This window comes from Musca vetustissima, unplaced genomic scaffold (assembly GCF_032173495.1).
Source record: "Musca vetustissima isolate MV318-11 ecotype Yass unplaced genomic scaffold, APGP_CSIRO_Mvet_v1 utg106900, whole genome shotgun sequence".
Lineage (NCBI taxonomy): Eukaryota > Metazoa > Arthropoda > Insecta > Diptera > Muscidae > Musca > Musca vetustissima.
This window is the reverse complement of record NW_026885138.1, coordinates 39,381-61,294: the sequence shown is the minus strand read 5'-3', so window position 1 is coordinate 61,294 and position 21,914 is coordinate 39,381. Positions and strand designations below refer to the sequence as shown.

Genomic DNA, 21,914 nt, shown 5'->3' with positions numbered 1-21,914 from the left:
TTCCTGGGTGATAAACACAATTGATTGCATTAATGTTGGACTCTGTTAAGACAGAGGGAAAAGAGGCCCTCTGTCAAGTAGCCGCCAAGGCTCCACAAAAAACTATTTTTTTTAGTGCACACCTTGGTGGCTACTTGAACAAATTATCCACGCCTTGTCGGCTATTCTACGTTGGCTATTTGAAAAAAGTATTCTTCCATTTTAAATATGGGAAAAAATATTGAAATTTTTATTTATGATATAGGCCACAATTTTTTTACTCAGTAGTGTCTATAGCCTCAAAGCCAGCGCAAAACTAGTAAGGAAAGTAGCAAAGTCGGACGGGGCCGACAATATGATACCCTTCGCCACTATGAGTAATTAAACAGGATGTATAATTCATGTCAATCTGACTAACATGAGGAGTTTGATGCCCAATTTACTTAAAATCGGGCGAAAATATATATGAAAGCTATATCCAAATATGAACCGATTTCAACGAAACTCAGACTCCGACATCACTCTAGGCTCAATTCAGTACGTTATGCCAAATTTCGTGCAAATCGGAAGATATATAGGGACTTTGGGGCACCATTTACATTAAATCGGACGGACAAATATATGGGAGCTATATCTACATCTGGACCGATTTTCACGAAACTTGGCAGACATCACTCAAGGCTCAATTAGGTACGTTATGACAAATTTCGTGCTAATCGATGTGGACTTTGGTATGTGGATATATGTGGACTTTGGTGCATCATTTACATCTGAACCGATTTTCACGAAAATTAACACACATCGTTTAGGACTTAATGCAGTACGTTATGCCAAATTTCGTGCAAATCGAAAGATATATGTGGACTTTGGTACACCATTTACATTAAATCGGACGAAAATATATATGGGAGCTATATCAAAATCTGTACCGATTTTAACGAAACATGGCAGACATCATTCTAGGCTCAATTCAGTACGTCATGCCAAATTTCGTGCAAATCGAAAGATATATAGGGACTTTAGTTCACCATTTACATGACATAGGACGAAACTATATATGGGAGCTAAATCCAAAACTGAACCGATTTTCACGAAACTCGGCAGACATCATTCTAGGCTCAATTCAGTACGTTATGCCAAATTTGGTGGAAATCGAAAGATAGTACTTTGGTGCACCATTTACATTAAATCGGAGGAAAATATATATGGGAGCTATATCAAAATCTGGACCGATTTTCTCAAAACTTGGCAGACATCACTCTAGGCTCAATTCGGTACATTATGCCAAATATCGTGCAAATCGAAAGATATATAGGGACTTTGGTACACCATGTACCCTAAATCGGACGAAAATATATATGGGAGCTATATCTAAATCTGGACCGGCTCAATTCGGTACATTATGCCAAATATCGTGCAAATCGAAAGATATATAGGGACTTTGGTACACCATGTACCCTAAATCGGACGAAAATATATATGGGAGCTATATCTAAATCTGGACCGAAACTTGGCAGACATCATTCTAGACTCAATTCAGTACGTTATGCCAAATTTGGTGGAAATCGAAAGATATATTTGGACTTTGGTGCACCATTTACATTAAATCGGAAGAAAAAATGTATGGGAGCTATATCTAAATATGAACCGATTTTTTATGCCAAATTTCATCCAAATTGTACTGTAAATGCGACCTGTACTTTGTTTACAATTTAACATGGACAGACAGTCATGCGTAAATCGACTCAGAAAGGAACTATGGGTCTATCTCGTTTCCTTTTGCCTGTTACAAACATATGAACAAAGACATAATACCCTGTACCACAGTGTGGTGAAGGGTATAAAAATAATAAAAAACCAGTGAGCGGAGCAGTATAGTCGGACGAGGCCGACCATACGATATTCTACACAACTACCACAGAACTCTATCTGTCTGCGGATTTTTATACTGATCCTGGCTAATATTTGTTGCTCGATTGGAGGTCTACAGCACCTCTTGCTTACACTGACATAATTTTCGAATATTACCAATATTCAGTACAGCTCTTCTAATTACTTGTCCATATTCCCTTCACCGTGGGTTGTGTTGTGATGTTCGGCTTATAGCCTATAGATGAATCGAAAAAACCACAAAAAAAAAATAGTTTTCGGTTCACTATATACCAAAATAATTATCTGATCATCACCGAAAATTATAAGCGCTGTCCTTGACCATAACTGCAACCTCATGGAACATTTCAAAGCGATAAGCGTTATATTTCCGCCCTCTATTATGGTAATGGCTTATTAAATAATATCTGAATATGTAAGCACCGTTAAATATTTACGTTTTGACTCCGACATCAGATTACATACGAAAATATAATTGGTATCAATTTAAAGGCCAACCACTCCTCTTGGATATACTACCAACTTCTTGGGTCGATGTCCTTCAGGGGCAAACATATACACCATAGAATAAAAATTTTGTAATTTTTCACACATTTGACACGCTAAATATTGACCGATCTTTATCAAAACAGACATGCCGATCTTTATCAGAACAGACATGCCTCTGGAACGACCACAAAAACCGACAAAAATTATTGGGCCGAACCCATCCTACATGCAAAATTTCGTGAAGATTGGTCCATAACTGTGGCCGTGTTTACAAATTATATTGGACAGACGGACACACATGTCTAGATCGACTCAGCTAGTCGAAATATCGGTATACTTAAAGGTGGGTCTAGGACCAATATTTCGCGGCGTTACAAACTCTTGGCGCTGCACAAAGCTATAATACCCTAACAACATTGTTGTGTAGGGTATAAAAAGAAACATAAATCTCAGAATTCATAAATTTGTCGTTTGTTGTTGTTATTGCTTTTTTTTCTCATTCAAGCATAATCATGTCACACCCTAAGTCAAATAGTCACACTCCATAGGAAATTGGCGACATATGGTTTTAAACTTGCCTCGCTCGCCCTCCAGTCACTGCATTCATTCAATTGGCCATGGGGCCAGCATAAATATTGAAGCGCAGCTAAACTTGAACTCAGGCAATAAATTTTCTATATGAATAATAAAACAACACAAAAAAGAAATAAATTATAACAAAATGTTAAATATTTATGGAGGGTACATAAATTATGAAAAAAACAACCGTTTTGTAAATAAAATATAAAAAATACAAAGCAAAAATAAATAAATAAAAAATTAGACATCAGCAAGACGTGAATTTAAAAAAATTTATTTTTTTCAAGTTGCCAACAATGCGTACATTTTTAATAGTTTTTAAACCAAGAAGTGTAGATTTTTTAAAAAATATTTTTTTTACCTGAAGGTGTAGATTTCGGAAAAATATTTTTCCACATAGCCTACAATTATCAAAATTTAAAAATATTTTGCCACTAACACGTGTTTTTTCAATATTTTTTCTATAAGCCATTAAGACTAGGAACCCCTAAAGCGGGGATTTAAAAAAATCTTTCATAAAATCCAATAGTAAAAAAAAATGAAAAATATTTCTAAAAAATCCATCCAAAAAATCCACTTGAAAAATATTTTTTTTTTTTTTTATAAAAATCCATGACTTTAAAAATATTTCTTAAAAAATTTAAGCTTTGTTGGATACTTGAAAAAAAAAAAATTTTAAACCAGTGAGCGGAGCAGTATAGTCGGACGGGACCGACCATATGATATCCTACGCAACATCCATGGAAATCTAGCTTTCTGTGGTTCTGTATTCTGAGCTTGGGCAATATTTCACGATATTTGCACCATATTGGCCGACTAGAGGTCAACAAATATTACTAATATCCAGTACAGATTCCCTTCACCGTGGGTTCCGTTGTGATGTCCTGCTATAATTTGGGGTATTGATTTAAAGGTCAATCATTCCTTCTGGATATACTGTCAACTTCTCGGGTCTATGTCCTTCAGGAGTAACTATATACGCCATAGAATACAAATTTTGTAATTTTTCACACAAATGTCAGGGTCCATTTGACCCGCTAAATATTGACCAATCTTTATCAAAACAGGCATGTTTATTTTTAGCCCGATACCTTTCTCCTTGTAAATTTTCGAGATGTTCGGGTCATAGCTTCGGCCTCTGGAGCGAACAGATAACAATTAAGTATTTGGTCCTCCCCTAAATATTAACCAATCTTTACCTAAAACAATAGGGGTCTTCATTGGCCAGAACCCATCCTACATGCAACATTTCGTGAAGATTGGTCCATAACTGTGGCCTGTATCGTGGTTACAAATTATAATGGACAGACGGACGGACGGACACACATGCCTAGATCGAGTCAGCTAGTCGAGATATAGTATATCGGTCGGTATATTTAAAGGTGGGTCTAGGACAAATATTTCGCGGCGTTACAAACTCTTGGCGCTGCACAAAGCTATAATAACCTGACAACATAGTTATGTACGGTATAAAAAGTCTACAGATTTATTAAAAATGCGTGAATGCCTAACATTAACATATTTATTTTTGTTTTTTTTTTCTTGCAGGTATGTCCAGTCCCCTTATGATGGTAATGGTAAGCCATATATATATATATATATTAAGAAATTGTTTTCATTGTATTGTTTTTTCCAAATTATCCCACAAGGAAAAATTGTCATTTGTGAAAACAATATTTCGTCACGTCTCATATCTCGACGCTTTAGGGAGATCAACTTGGTGCGTTGGTTCATACAAAAAAAAAAACATGTACAACACCAAAAGATTAAACGAAACAAAAATGACGACAATAAAATTTTTGGTACAATTGTTGTCTTAATTACTTGGAAGTTACGACTTTTTATTATACCCCAAGTTGTCATCTCATTCTCCAAACCCCAACCGCCAACCTCCGAATATATATATATATATATATATATATAATTTTCCCGCACAAGAAAAAACATATTCTTTTTCATGCTTTCTTGTTGAAAATACCTCCCTACACGTTTTTCCGCTCACTTGCCACAAGTGTCAGCCTCTTTGTAAGTCTTTTTGTGGTGGTAGTGGTGCGACGGTGACGACAGAAGATACACACATTTTTGAAACAACCTCTCGAGCTACTAGATTAAGGATATTAAAAATGTAATTAAAAGAAGACAATTATCGCATTAAAATAAACGTTGGAGAACAACCACACACACACATATACATACACTTACATACATTCATACAAAAAGTCTTTGCTGATACCCAAAACGAAACCACAAAGTTGTGCAATTTTACAAGAAACATTTTTTTTAGGAGTTATAAAATTTGGTCTAAATTGCAACATAAAGTTTCATTAAAGCCATTCGGAGGGAAGAGAATTAAGTTTCTTTTTTCCCCTAACCGATTTTAGGGATGTGGTTAAGCGAGAAATTGGCTTAGGGGAGGCCATAAAGTCACCAATGAATTGAGAAGAACTTGTAATATGAAAACTTTTGTTGTTGTTGGGAAATAAAAAATAAGCTAAATTATAATTTTTTTGAAGGGGGAATTTAAAAAATTAAAACAAAATAATAAATTAAAAAAATATATTTTTTCCCAGAAACTGGGTGTAATAATTTCAAAGAATATTTGTTGATGCAGATTTTATAATTTCTTTTAGTATCCAACAAGGCGCTGATTTTTTAACCATAAAAGGCGTGGATTTTTTTAAATTTCCAACAAGGCATGGACTTCTTAAATATTATTTTTTTATGTCTCCAATTTTTTTTTTCAAATCTCCAAACAGGCGTGGATTTTTAAATATTATTTTTTCATGTCTCTAATTTTTCCAAATCTCCAAACAGGCGTGGATTTTTTAAAAAATATTTGTTCATGTCTCCATTTTTTTCAAATTTTCAAAAAGGCGTGGATTTTTTAAAAAATATTTGTTCATGTCTCCAATTTTTTCAAATTTTCAAAAAGGCGTGGATTTTTTAAAAAATAATTGTTCATGTCTCCAAAAAAATTATTTTTTCATGGCTCCAAGTCACCAAAAAAATGTTTTTTCAAGTCTCCAACAAGGCGTGGATTTCTTAAAAAATATTTTTTCATGTCTCCAAAAAAATATCTTTTTCACGTCTTCAACAAGGCGTGGATTTCTTAAAAATTATTTGTTCATGTCTCCAAAAAATATTTTTTCAAGTCTCCAACAAGGCGTGGATTTCTTAAAAATTATTTTTTCATGTCTCTAACAAGGCGTCAATTTTTAAAATGTTTTTTCTTGCCTCCAAAAATTTTTATTCAAGTCTCCAACAAGACGTGTATTTTTAAAATGTTTTTTCTTGTCTCCAAAAAAAGTTTTATTCAAGTCTCCAACAAGACGTTCATTTAAATGTTATTAAAAAACTTTTTTTTTTCAAGCCGTAGATTTGTATACCCTACACAACTATGTTGTCAGGGTATTATAGCTTTGTGCAGCCCTCAATAGAAATTAATATTGAAAGTAAAATAGGTCGAAACTATATATGGGAGCTATATCCTAATCCAAACCGATTTCAACAAAACTTCGCAGATATCAATCAGGTCCTGATTCAATACGCTATGCAAAATTTTGCCTCAATCTGAAAAATATTGGTAGTTTGGTGCACCATCTACATAAAAACGGAGTAAACTATATAAAGAAGCTATATCTAAATCTGAACCGATTTCCACGAAGCTTGCCAGACATCACTCCTGGCGCAATTAAGTACGCTATGTAAAATTTCGTGCAAATCGAAATATATATATATATATATAGGTACTTTGGTGCACATTTTACATTAAATCGGACGAATATTGACATAGGCGCTATATCTAAATCTGACCCGATTTTCACGAACCTTAGCACACATAATTCTACACTCAATTCAGTGCCCTATGCCCAATTTCGTGCAAATCGAAAATATATAGGTACCTTGGTGCACCATTCACAAAAAATCGGACGGAACTATATATGGGAGGTATATCTAAATCTGAACCGATTTTCATGAAATTTAACACACATCTTTCTAGACTTAATATAGTACGCTATGCCAAATTTCGTGGAAGTACGCTATGCCAAATTTCGTGGAAATCGAAAGATATATAGAGACTTTGGTGCATCATTTACATAAAATCGGACGGAACTGTATATGGGAGCTATATCTAAATCTGAACTGATTTTCACGAACCTTAGCACATATCATTCTACACTCATTTGAGTACCCTATGCCAAATTTCGTGGAAATCGAAAGATATATAGGTACTTTGGTGCACCATTTATCTTACATCGATCGAAAATATATACGAGAGCTATATCTAAATCTGAACCGATTTTTTCCCAATATCAATAGGATTCGTCGGATTATAAATGCGACCTGTACTTTTTTTACAATTTAACGCCACCAGACGGACGGATGGATAAATCGACTCAAAAAGTGATTCACCCTGAAACACCCTGTACCACAGTGTGGTGAGGTGTATAAAAATATTATACTTAAAATTTTATGTATGATTTTTGTTTTAATATTTTAATGTTTTTTTTAATCCGTATAGAATTGATTTTGACATTGATTGATAATTCTCAAAAATAAATAAATAATAAATATTGATCATAAATATATTTTCAAAATACATTTCAATTAATTGAGAAAATAAAAAACCTATAACAATTATATCTGATTAATAAGGCAATCATTTATTGCGGATGGAATCTTAATAACTACAAATTTCAATTGTTAATTATTTTTATAGCTCCTACACGTTCGTGTTCTTCTTATATTGCCATAAATTTTATTTTCAATTAAAATTCGAAAATGTAGAACTTTCATAGCACTGTTGTTGTCATGTGTACTTTCGAATTGGAATTTGCCGAAAAAATAAATTTCACAGCCTGTCTGTCTGTTTGTCTGCCTGCCTGCTTGCAACATAGGTCATGTGATTCAATTTTGTATTCGTTTTTAATAATAGATGAGGTAATATTAATAACAAGTAAAATGATTCATGCTATTTATAATTAAGATTTCATAATACTTTCCCATAATGACCTATTTTTGAGCAGAAGCAAAAAAGGGGAATAATAAATTTTGCTAATAAATTTGAATTTTGCGTGACTCCAGTATGTGTGTGTGTGGGAGGCACAAACGTATTATGGCAATGGCAAAATTATGTAAAATGTATGAAATTTCTAATTAACGAGTATGTGCATAATATTGCCTTATATACTCACATTCAATATTGCCAAAGTTTCAGGATAGTGTCCATTAGCAAATAGGATTATTTTCAGTATTTGAAAAAAATTCTATATATATATTTTTTTCAATCTGACAAAATAAAATCTTCATAAAATGTTAACCCTTCCTCTTCGTGAGCCCCACATACCCACTCAACCCCTATTTTAAACTCTCTACTCCGCATACTTAAAATATAAAAAAATTAAACCACAACCACAAAATGGCACTTGAAAACCTCCTTATGATCGACATCATTAACACAAGCAGTGGCAGTCACATTTACCAACACCACTACCCTAACAACCACAACATTAAAAAATGCCATATTTCTCACCAATATTACTCTCAATTGTTGTTGGCCATGGTCATCATCAGTTGACCATAAAATGGTGCTACTTATTTTTCATTATTTTCCAAGCGAAGTCATCATATTGTGTTCAATTGCATTTGTAGTGGTGTTCGGGTTAATATTTAATGGCCGAGAGGGATAATTGCCTTCCCCCATCCCTACATGGCAAAATAATGGCTGGAATTGTACTTTTTGCCAGCTACCGCCCCACCACCACTTGGAGCATTTATAATTTTTATGATTTGTTTATGGCTCTTTAAAACCGACGGACCAGCCAATATAACAAACAAACGGATAATTTTATGACGGACGCGTCCGTCCGTCTGTCTGTCCATGTCAAATTGTAAACAAAGTATAATCCGAATTGGATGAAATTTGGCATAGGCCACTTATTTGGCCCAAGGACGAACCCTATTGAAATTGGGAAAAATCGGTTCAGATTTAGATATAGCTCCCATATATAGTTTCGTCCGATTTAATGTAAATGGTGTACCAAAGTCTCCACATATATTTTTCGATTTGCACGAAATTTGGTATAGTGTAGTGAATTAGGTCTAGAATGATGTGTGTTAAGTTTCGTGAAAATCGATTCACGTTTAGATATAGCTCCCATATATATTATCGTCCGATTTAATGTAAATGGTGTACCAAAGGCCCTATATATTTTTCGATTTGCCCGAAATTTGGTATAGTGTACTGAATTAGGTCTAGAATGATGTATGTTTAGTTTCCTGAAAATCGGTCCAGATTTAGATATAGGTCCCATATATATTTTCGTCCGATTTTTTGTAAATGGTGTACCAAAGTGCCTATATATCTTTCGATTTGCACGAAATAGATATAGATATAGATATAGATATAGCTCCCATATATAGTTTCGCCCGATTTTAGGTGAATGGTGTACCAAAGTGCCTATTTATCCTTCGATTTGTACGAAATTTGGCATAGCGTAATGAATTAGGTCTAGAATGATGTGTGTTAAGTTTCCTGAAAATCGGTCCAGATTTAGATATAGCTCCCATATATAGTTTCGCCCGATTTTAGGTAAATGGTGCACCTAAATCCCTAAATATCTTTCGATTTACACGAAATTTGGCACAGTGTACTGAATTAGGTCTAAAATGATGTGTGTTAAGTTTCCTGAAAATCGTTCCAGATTTAGATATAGCTTCCATATATAGTTTCGCCCGATTTTCGGTATGCATGAAATATGGCATAGCGTACTGAATTATGCCAGAATGATGTGTGTTAAGTTTCCTGAAAATAGGTTCAGATTTAGATATAGCTTCCATATATATTTTCCTCCGATTATTTAAATTGTGCACTAAAGACCCAAAGTTTGTCCGATTGCCACACAATTTTGTACTGCCTAATCTCTAGCAAGTTTCATTGAAATCGGTTCAGATTTTGTTATAGCTTCTACATATATATTTTCGTCCGATTTTACACAAATTTTGCACAAAGTATTGAAGTTAGTATAACCTAGAAGTTGGATATAAATGCTTCGCCAAGGTGGGTCCAATCGGCACAAAATTTTGCACTACGTACTGAAGTTACTATAACATAACGTGTGACAAGTTTAGTTGAAATCGGTTTAGATATAGCTGCTATATATAGTTTCGTCAGATTTTAAGTAAAAGGTCTACCAAAGTTAGGCCGTTCGCTACAAAATTTTGCACAATGTACTGAAGTTAATATAACCTAGCATGCGGAAAGTTTTGAAATCGGTACAGATATGGATAGAGCTCCTATGTACTGGTTTTTAAATATTTTTGGTTCCACTGTTCCCTGCCAATTTCCCCCTTTGCCCCTTTTGATTGCGGATACAAGATTTATTATCCAGAAAACAAATCCCCTTTTTTTGGTGGCTGGAAGATGACAACACAATCTGCATTTTATATTATGGCGACAAATTGCAAACAATGTTCGAATGCAAAACCCTCCGAGGACTCTAAAGGGTGGGAGATGCCGGAGAGAAGTCCATGACATCCAATTAATAGACAGAACGTTGCCATGGAAATTGTCATTTCCTGTTTTACTTTTTCCAGAAAACGAAGGAAGAGCGATTCTGTTCTCTGCCATTACCTGACCCAGCTCTCGGTGTGTAGAGTTACGCATCCTCTGGGTAATTGATGCGGTTACGTGAAAAGAAGGAAATCTGAGATAGGCTACAAAGAGGCAACAGCAACAGGCATTTGGGGGTTAGGTGGTCCTGGCTTACTCATGTTTCCTTGTTGTTGGAGGTTTGCTTGATTGGCTTTTGGCCATTTCATTGAGTTCTGATCCGTGGTGTCGGTTTGGAAATTTCCTAGGAAAAGTGAACACCACTCAACATCGAATGAAGGGAGGAAGGAGGATGCCATTGGCTGTAGACATAAACAAATTCTTTTGCACATCATAACTTAGTCCTTGGTTAATTTCCATTCCTGTTACCGTTTGAGTGTAACCTAAACTTTTGTCGTCCGTGTTTTATTACCAATTTTGCTGGCAAGCAAATTGCTTCGTTGAATGCAATATCCAAGTAAACTTGCAGAAAGAATACAGACAAGAGAAACTGAACTGTTATCTGATACTGGGTGAAAGCAAACAAGAAACAATTCTAATTGCATCTGCCAGACTTTGCAGTTAGTGGAGAAATGGGAGATGCATGTGGAAATAGCAGACAAAGGTAATGGGGTGCAGGACTACACCCTTAGTTTTATTAACAAAAAACAAAAAATTCTGTCCTGAATTTTTCAAAATTCAGTAGATTTTTCAAAATTCAGAAATATGTCTTGGTCCAGGGTACTCATAGAAGTGAAAATTTCTAAATTTTGTTCTCAGATATGCTCTTTCAGTAAGGAACCATAATGTACCCATTAATGTTAACCTAATCCTCCTCTTTAATTTTCTCTTCCCAGTAGATTTCTGAGTTTTTTTGTTTCCTTTTTGTATAGTCGTATTCTCATCTTTGCCTCCAGTTATATAATTCATTTTATGATGGGAACCACAAGAACCAAAAGAAAACATGCCAACATTTCTCTAAAGCTACAAAGTTTTATGATAATTTAAACCGTAAAAGAAATAAGAACAAGAAGCATGTTTACTTTTGCTCATCAACAAATAATCATAAATAAGGACAAAGTAATGAGGGCATACAAAATAAGTTTTTCAGGACCAATGGATTTTTTAAAGACTAAAAAATATATTTTATAAAGACATTTGGATTGGATCCACAACTAGGTTGTCAGGGTATTATAGCTTTGTGCAGCCCCAGGAGTTTGTAACGCCGCGAAATATTGGTCCTAGACCCACCTTTAAGTATACCAATCGTCATATCTCGACTAGCTGAGTCGATCTAGACATGTGTGTCCGTCCGTCTATCCGTCTGTCCATTATAATTTGTAAACACGATACAGACCACAGTTATATACCAATCTTCACGAAATTTTGCATGTGGGACGGATTCGGTCCATTGAAGATTCGGGCTTTGAAATTGTCCATGAAGTTCCAGTTATGGTCAAGGACAACTCCAATAATTTTTGGTTATGAACAGATAATAATTTTGAGATGAATTAGACCGAAAACTTAATTTTTTGTGTTTTTTTCGAGTCGATCCGTAGGCCACAATAGAAAGAAATAGAAGGGCTGTAATGAATATTAGTAATATTCGGAAAATATTTCAGTGTAAGGGAGATGTGCGGTTGACCTCTAATCGGGCAAGAGGTTGCAACTATAACGAAATCTTGCCCAGGATCGGAATAAATATCCGCAGTAAGTTAGAGTTCCGTGGTAGTTGTGTATGGTATCGTATGGCCGGCCCCGTCCGACTATACTGCTCCGCTCACTGGTTTTTTTAACTGTTTATACCGTTCACCACACTGTGGTACAGGGTAGTATGACTTTGTGCATATGTTTGTAACAGGCAAAAGGAAACGAGACACATGGTTCCTTTTGAGAATATGCATAGAATCACTTTCTAAGTCGATTTATGCATGTCCGTCCGTCTGTTTGTCCATGCTAAATTGTAAACAAAGTTCAGATCGCATTTATTATTCGAATTGGATGAAATTTGGCACAGCTCATTCATTTGGCCCATGGACGAACCCAATTGAAATCGGTTCAGATTTAGATATAGCTCCCATATATAGTTTCATCCGATTTTATGCAAATGGTGGACCAAAGTCCCTAAATAGTTTTCGACCTGCATGAAATTTGGCACAGCGTACTCAATTGAGTCTAGAATGATGTGCGCAAAGTTTCGTGAAAATCGGTTAAGATTTAGATATAGCTCCCATATATATTTTCGTCCGATTTAAGGTAAATAGTGCACCAAAGTCCCTAAATATTTTTCGATTTGCACAAAATTTGGCACAGCGTACTGTATTAAGCCAAGAATGATGTATGCTAAGTTTCGTGAAAATTGGTTCAGATTTAGATATAGCTGCCATATATAGTTTCATCCGATTTTATGCAAATGGTGGACCAAAGTCGCTACATAGCTTTCGATTTGCACGAAATTTGGCACAGCGTACTGAATTAAGCCTAGAATGATGTGTGCTAAGTTTCGTGAAAATCGGTTAAGATTTAGATACAGCTCCCATATATATTTTCGTCCGATTTAAGGTAAATAGTGCACCAAAGTCCCTAAATATTTTTCGATTTGCACGAAAATTGGAACAGCGTACTGATGTGTGCTAAGCTTCGTGAAAATAGGTTCAGATTTAGATATAACTTCCATATATATTTTCGTCCGATTTCAGTTAAACGGTGCACCAAAATCCCCAAATAGCTTTCGACTTGCACGAAAATTGGCATAGCGTACTGTATTAAGCCAAGAATGATGTGTGCTAAGTTTCGTGAAAATCGGTTCAGATTTAAATATAGCTACCATATATAGTTTCATCCGATTTTATGCAAATGGTGGACCAACGTTCCTAAATAGCTTTCGATTTGCACGAAATTTGACACAGCGTACTGAACTAGTTCTACAATGATGTGTGTTAAGTTTCCTGAATATCGGTCCAGATTAAGATGTAGATCACATATATATTTTCGTCCGATTTAATGTAAATGGTGCACCAAAGACCCTATGTGTTCTTCGATGTGCACGAAAATTGCCACAGGGTACTGAATTAAGAGTTGAATGATGTGTGCTAAGTTTCGTGAAAATCGGACGAAAGTCCCTAAATAGCTTTCGATTTGCACGAAATTTGGCACAGCGTACTGAATTAAGCCTAGAATGATGTGTGTGCTACGAAAATTGGCACAGGGTACTGAATTAAGAGTTGAATGATGTGTGCTAAGTTTCGTGATAATCGGACGAAAGTCCCTAAATAGCTTTCGATTTGCACGAAATATGGCACAGCGTACTGAATTAAGCCTAGAATGATGTGTGCTAAGTTTCGTAAAAATCGGTTAAGATTTAGATATAGCTCCCATATATATATTTTCGTCCGATTTAAGGTAAATGGTGCACCAAAGTCCATATGTATTCTTCGATGTTCACGAAATTTGGCACAGCGTACTGAATTAACCCTAGAATGATGTGTGCTATGTTTCGTGAAAATCGATTAAGATTTAGATGTAGCTCCCATATATATTTTCGTACGATGTTCGAGGGAACATTGACATACATTTGTATGTGCTGAAGGGTATCATATTGTCGGCTCAGTCCGACTTTACTACTTTCCTTACTGGTTTAGAAAAAGATTTTTAAAGTTTTCACAAGGCGTGGATTTAAAAAAAAATATTTTTTGAAGAATACACAAGACGCGGATTTTTTAAAAATATTTTAATGATTAAAAAAAATTAAAGAAAACAACAAGTCGTGTTTTTTAACTTATTTTCTAGCTTGTAAAATAATAAATATTTCTTGTTATTCTTCACGATTATTCCCCCACATTATAGTTTCCTTTTTTATTCTCGTCCTCTTTACCTTGACCTTGATTTAGCCGTATTGTTATTTTGCTTTTAGTTTTTTTTTCTTTTTTATTCTTTTTTTGTGATATTCCATTGCTGAGCATGTTCTTTATCTATGGTATTACAGTGATTTATCACACCCATTTGTTGCGAATATTAAGTCAATGGCTTGCCATGGCTGTCTCCCTCTGTGTGTGTATGTGTGCGTGTCTGTGTGCATTTGTTTTTCTACACTATCGTCCTTGTTTGCTTCCTTTGTTTCATTGGCTTGTTTCCGTTGTTGTTGTTTCTTCTTTTTTTCTGATATGAAAAACATGCGATTAAAGAACTTTTTATAGTGAACTCAATACTCACGCTCTCTAACCAATGCAGCCAAGCTTTACATGGTCTTAACCCATGTAAAGGAGAACATTTTGTGGCAGCTATTTGCTGGTGTCCGTCCATCCCCTCTTTGGATTTCCTCTCCCGCCCGTCATCGTCTTAATCATCTAACACAACATCGAAAGTATCATAAACTTGTTGGTTGCTGTTTATACATGTATATGTTGGGTGGATGTGTGTGCATGTATGTGTGTGCGTGTAAGTTGGATTATATTTGTTAGTCGAAGTTCAACAAAAGTTCCAATAAAAACCATAAAAACACAAGTTTTTCCACAGCACCAACAACAACAACAAAAACAAAGAACACAACAAACATATTTCTCGTATTTTGAGATTTAACAAAAAGAAGAGCCTTGTCCTACATAGCTTGTTTCCGAACACACTTGTTCCGCTGAGATTCCATTTAACTTGTTGCAGAAAGTTTAGAGGATTTTTAAAAGTTACCAACAAAGGATGGATTATTCAAGGCTCTTATAAGGCGTGGATTTTTTAAAGAATATTTTTCAAGTAACCAGCCATCCAAGGCGTGGATTTTTTAAAGAATATTTTTTCAAGTAACCAGCCATCCAAGGCGTGGATTTTTTAAAGAATATTTTTTTCAGATAGCCAGCCATCCAAGGCGTGGATTTTTTAAAGAATATTTTTTCAGATAGCCAGCCATCCAAGGCGTGGATTTTTTAAAGAATATTTTTTCAAGTAACCAGCCAGCCATCCAAGGCGTGGATTTTTTAAAGAATATTTTTTCAAGTAACCAGCCAGCCATCCGAGGCGTGGATTTTTTAAAGAATATTTTTTCAAGTAACCAGCCAGCCATCCAAGGCGTGGATTTTTTAAAGAATATTTTTTCAAGTAAGTTGCCTTGAATGTTAGAAAAACGTTTGTCTTATGTAAATTGACATCAATTCAAGCTACTGTCATATTATGTCACAATTCCGCCACTGCTTCTAAAACTTTCGTTGCATTTCTCGTTGGCACAAAAAAAAAGTTGTGCAAACAATTGTTGAATTGTGTCATAACCACTAGAACCGCTGAGAAACTATTTTCACAGTGGATCGTAATAACAACAACATCAAATGCGAAGACATCAACGAAAGAAAACTAACCAACTAACACAGTTTCCACATCAAGAATTTTCCACACAGCCCATCAGCAGCAGCTACAGGAACAGTGATAAGCGAAACTGATTCCGCCAATGCCGAATGCCAAGCGCCATGTCAAGTCATATGACAATTGATGTCAGGCTTTTTAATTATTTTCTTTTTTCTGCAATGGTTTTCACTTTAGCAAATGAAAACAACAGTGAACGGAAATGCGGTTCACTTCACCCAAGAGGAAGTGCAGATGATATGCGATCATGGTGGTAGTGATTTCAAAGCCACAAGATAATCAATAAGAACAAATAATGCAATGAAAGTACCGCAGATCTGTGACAGGTCACTGTTGACATTTTTTTCCAAAGAAAATGAGAATTTTCTATAGAAAATGTCCACCAACTGTGTTGGGACACAGTTGAGAATTTTCTATAGAAAATGTCCACCAACTGTGTTGGTATACAGTTGAGAATTTTCTATAGAAAATGTCCACCAACTGTGTTGTGGGACACAGTTGAGAATTTTCTATAGAAAATGTCCACCAACTGTGTTGTGGGACAAAGTTGAGAATTTTCTATAGAAAATGTCCACCAACTGTGTTGTGGGACACAGTTGAGAATTTTCTATAGAAAATGTCCACCAACTGTGTTGTGGGACACAGTTGAGAATTTTCTATAGAAAATGTCCACCAACTGTGTTGTGGGACACAGTTGAGAATTTTCTATAGAAAATGTCCACCAACTGTGTTGTGGGACACAGTTGAGAATTTTCTATAGAAAATGTCCACCAACTGTGTTGGGGGACACAGTTGAGAATTTTCTATAGAAAATGTCCACCAACTGTGTTGTGGGACACAGTTGAGAATTTTCTATAGAAAATGTCCACCAACTGTGTTGTGGGACACAGTTGAGAATTTTCTATAGAAAATGTCCACCAACTGTGGGTTGGGACACAGTTAAGAATTTTCTATAGAAACTGTCCACCAACTGTGTTGGGATACAGTTGTGAATTTTCTATAGGAAATGTCCACCAACTGTGTTGGGAAATAGTTGAGAATTTTCTATAGAAAATGTCCACTAACAGTTTTGGGATACAGTTTAGAATTTTCTATAGAAAATGTCCACCAACTGTGTGTTGGGACACGGTTGAGAATTTTCTATAGAAAATGTCCACTAACAGTTTTGGGATACAGTTTAGAATTTTCTATAGAAAATGTCCACCAACTGTGTGTTGGGACACAGTTGAGAATTTTCTATAGAAATTGTCCACCAACTGTGTGTTGGGACACAGTTGAGAATTTTCTATAGAAAATGTCCACCAACTGTGTTGGGACACAGTTGAGAATTTTCTATGGAAAATGTCCACCAACTGTGTTGGGGCACCGTTGAGAATTTGCTATGGAAAATGTCCACCAACTGTGTTGGGACACAGTTGAGAATTTTCTATAGAAAATGTGCGTCCAAATGTTTTAGCTTACCATTGGGAACGTTCTATTGAAAATGGCGCCCAAATGCATTGGATTTTTTTAAAGTTAAATATCAATTAACATAAGGTAAATCCTTTGCATCCATATCCTGTCCTGACCAAGGTATACAATATCTCGAAATTTGTTAAAAGTCAATATGTGTGGTGCTGTTGGTACGAAATAATCCTTGGCAGTTTAGGTGATGGCTGAACATATGTGATCACAACGGAGTAACAATGTTATGTAGACAATCAAATCATCGTATATGGGCAATTCCATTAAAATCGTGAAAAAATATATATTTTTTGAAGAATAGAAATATTGTTGCACCGGGACCTATGGACTACAAATCTCAAATATTTGCCAGATTTTTGTCTCCTTATCATGTTTTTTTCTCTTTGAATTTCAACCCATTGCCACACTTTCTGTACATGAAATCACCTCAGGCGTTTCTGCAGCATTCTGCATAATCCTTCACAGTTTTTTCACTTCCTCTTCCGATTAATGTTGCATAGATTTAGAGGATGTGGTAACCAACCACTGGCATTATTAAGTATTATCGACACTACACAAAATGAAATCTTGTATAATAACGACACACGTCCACCTATCTAACAACCCACCCAACCACCACATACCAACACATATACATTCCTACACATCTACTAACACACAAGAAAATTCCTTGCAGCTGTTATTGGTTCGTTGGTTATAGGACATGGACGACGACATGGCATTGAACATTGATTAGGTTTCACACAATATGAATGCCAAGCATACGAACCCACACACACACACTAATACATACACACATACTTGCGAAAATTTAAAGAAATTTCGCAGAGCTCAGATGTGTAGAAGTAGGAGGACATGTTGTCACGTTGTCTTGATGAGAGATGAAATAGGAAACGGAAATTAAATTGTCGCATGTCACGGAAATGAAGAGGAATTTATTTCTAGTTTATTGAGATGGGCTTTTCTGGTGGAAATTCATATGGGTTTATGGGATTTTGAATTGGTATATGGAACAAAAAAAAAATGAACCTATGTGGCCTCTTGAAAAAATATTTTTTTAAAAATCTACGCCTTGTGGAATACTTGAAAAAATATTCATTTTTACAAAGCTTTTCTGTCCGTCCCATTCAATAACCTTTCTGTTCTATTTTTTTCTTTCCAGGTAATATATGTTCTCCCCTATAGTCGATAAAATACTGTTATTGGTTTTCATTATATGGTACACAATTTGAATTCATAAATTATTGATTTTCCTCATGGTAATTCTATTGAAAGAAAAACGACTTTTCAAGTCCTTTCAATAGTTTTCTTATTAGTTGGTTTCCCTGAAAATCTATGCAGCCTTTCTTCAGGTTATGATGATATTCCAGCTCTCTTTTACTGGTATACTACGACAACATCATCATGGTCGAATGCAGGGCCATGATGATGAAATGACACAACCACACAAAAATGCCCCTAGGAAAATATTTACATGAAAACCCATAAAATGAGAGGAGGGAATTGGAAAAGGGGCTAGCATCCAACTATCATGGCAAAGTAAAACTCATAGCCAAAGGGAACATGTAAAGGAAAGAAATTCTCAAATTATTGAAGCCATTCTTCACACAAAGTTTCAATACTAAAATCATATTTCCACCACCCCACCAGGACCACATATACTTTCGCTTTTACATCTACCCCCTTCCATCTAGCCATCTATTGCCCGGTTAGCCACACTTTCTCCCCAACTATTTTTTTTTAACTTGCCCCGATTTTAGTTACTGTGTTGTAGAGACTTTTATTTTTAAACTTTTTAAGGGATTGTTTTTTTTTTTTTTTTTTTTTGTCATTAAAAATGAGGAAACCCAATTCATGGGAAGCCTCAGAAAAAAAAATAAATAAATAACAATTTCGACACAAACCTACACCAGCACGCACACATCAAGTTCCAATGGAATGACATACGATTTTTGTACCCCAGTTTTTAGTTTTGCTCTTTAATTTAAATTGCGAATTTTATTTATGTGGAAAAGAGAGAGAGAGAGAGTAGGGGGTATGGTATTCAAACTACGAATATGGAAAACCTACTGAAGTTGCTTTTATTAAATTATTATTTTCAGAGTGTGGATTTTTTTTAGTAATTTTCATTTCAAGATCAGCAAAACAGTGGACATTTAAGGCATAGATTTTATAGCGAGTGTTTTTGTGAGGCGTAGATTTTATAGAGAATATTTTTCTAGGAGCCTTTGAGGCGTGGATTTTTAAAATAATATTTTTGTAAGAGCCTTGAGGCTTGGATTTTTAAAAGCAAATGTTTGTAGCAGCATTTAAGGCGTGGATTTTTAAAAAGAATATTATTCTAGGAGCCTTTGCGGCGTGGATTTTTAAAATAATACTTTTCTAGCAGCATTTAAGGCGTGGATCTTTAAAAGCAAATTTTTTGTAGCAGCATTTAAGGCGTGGATTTTTAAAAGCAAATTTTTGTAGCAGCATTTAAGGCGTGGATTTTTAAAAGCTATTTTTTGTAGCAGCATTTAAGGTGTGGATTTTTAAAAGCTATTTTTTGTAGCAGCCTTTAAGGCGTGGATTTTTAAAAGCAAATTTTTTGTAGCAGCATTTAAGGCGTGGATTTTTAAAAGCAATTTTTTTGTAGCAGCATTTAAGGCGTGGATTTTTAAAAGCAAATTTTTTTGTAGCAGCATTTAAGGCGTGGATTTTTAAAAGCAATTTTTTTTGTAGCAGCATTTAAGGCGTGGATTTTTAAAAGAATATTTTTCTAAGAGCCTTTAAGGCGTGGATTTTTAAATGCAAATTTTTGTAGCAGCCTTTAAGGCGTGGATTTTTAAAAGCAACATTTTTGTAGCAGCATTAAAAGCGTGGATTTTTAAAAGCAAATTTTTGTAGCAGCATTTAAGGCGTGGATTTTTAAAAGCTTTTTTTTGTAGCAGCATTTAAGGCGTGGAAAACAGGCATGCTTTTTCTTTGGCCTGATCCCCTCCTCCATGGAAAATTTCACGATGTTCGGGCCATTATTGCGGCCTCTGGAGCGACCGGAAAACCGACAAAAATTTAGTATTTGGTCCATTTCATCCCCTAAATATTAACCGATTTTTCCCAAAAACAATAGGGGTCTTCATTGTCCCGAATCCATCCTACATGCAAAATTTCATGAACAGGCAAAAGGAAACGGGATAGGCAAAAGGAAACGGGATAGACACAGGGTTCCTTTTAAGAATATGCATATGTCCATGTTAAATTGTAAACAAAGTACAGGTCGCATTTATTATTCGAATTGGATGAAATTTGGCACAGCTCATTGATTTGGTCCAAGGACGAACCCTACTGAAATTGGGAAAAATTGGTTCAGATTTAGATATAGGTTCCATATATATTTTCGTCCGATTTAAGGTAAATGGTGCACCAAAATCCCTATATATCATTCGATTTGCTCGAAATTTGCCATAGTGTTTTGAATTGAGCCTAGAACAATGTGTGCTAAGTTTCGTGAAAATCGGTTCAAAGTTTGATATAGCCCTATTTATTTTTCGTCCGATTTAATGTAAATGGTGCACCAAAATTCCTATATATCTTTCGATGTGCTCGAAATTTGGCATAGCGTACTGAATTATGCCTAGAACATTGTGTGCTAAGTTTCTGGAAAATCGGTTCAGATTTAGATATAGCTCCCATATACATTTTCGTCAAATTTAAAGTAAGTGGTGCATCAAAGTCCCTATATATCTTTCGATTTGCTTGAAATTCGGCACAGCGTACTGATTTCAGCCTAGAACAATGTGTGGTAAGTTTCGTGAAAATCGGTTCTGAATTAGCTATAGCTCCCATATATATTTTCGTCCGATTTAATGTAAATGGTGCACCAAATATGTACGGATTGATGTTATTCGGTTCACATATAGATAAAGATAACATATTTTAGTTCGTTCAATTTCATGTCAACGTTCCTTCGAAAATGCGAGTCTATTAGGATATATACGTAGAATATACCAAAGTGGTGAAGGGTATCATATAGTCGGCCCAGTCAGACTTTACTACTTTCCTATCTGGTTTAAAAATAATTTTTGTTGACGTGGATTTTTGAGTTTTTTTTTTAAGGCATCACTATAGGGCCACCGAACAGAATTAGAAATTTAAAGCAAATAATGAATGTTTTAAACATTTTTTATGTTCACCAATTGAATTCGCACTAATCCGATTGTAGGTGCATATGTGAAACATAGAAGAGGACAGTAACTTCAATGGAAATCTATTCCAAGGATGAATAGAATTTCAAAATGTGTACCAAATATTATGTGTCTGAGTGCGTGTGTGTTGTATGTCTTTAATTCATAACATACTCACAAATACAAAGATAATGTTTCCCCTCTCTAATTCTCCCTCCCTTCCTCTCCATCCTCTTCAATTGCTTCTTCTTTTATGTAAACAACTTTTCTTCTTTATCCGGTTAGTCATTTCAGATTTCTTTTTTTTTTTTTTTTGAGAAGGGATTTGAGTAGGAAAATCTTTTATCATTGCTACCTAATCAAGAAGGAAAGGAGTGTCCTGTTTGATAGGTTGTGGAATGATTTCGTTTTGT

At 35.1% G+C, this 21,914-nt stretch overlaps 1 protein-coding gene across 1 annotated transcript in view; it reads left to right on the top strand.

The window, feature by feature from the left end:
• Positions 1-4,485: 4,485 nt before the first annotated feature.
• The window catches only part of LOC133332239 (heparan-sulfate 6-O-sulfotransferase 1), a gene marked incomplete at its 5' end in the record, with an annotated part of 31,920 nt that continues 14,491 nt past the window's right edge, over positions 4,486-21,914 (top strand). The window contains one exon of the mRNA XM_061540621.1: positions 4,486-4,514. Within this exon, the coding sequence (XP_061396605.1) occupies positions 4,486-4,514 (29 nt within the window). The remainder of the gene's footprint in view (positions 4,515-21,914) is intronic.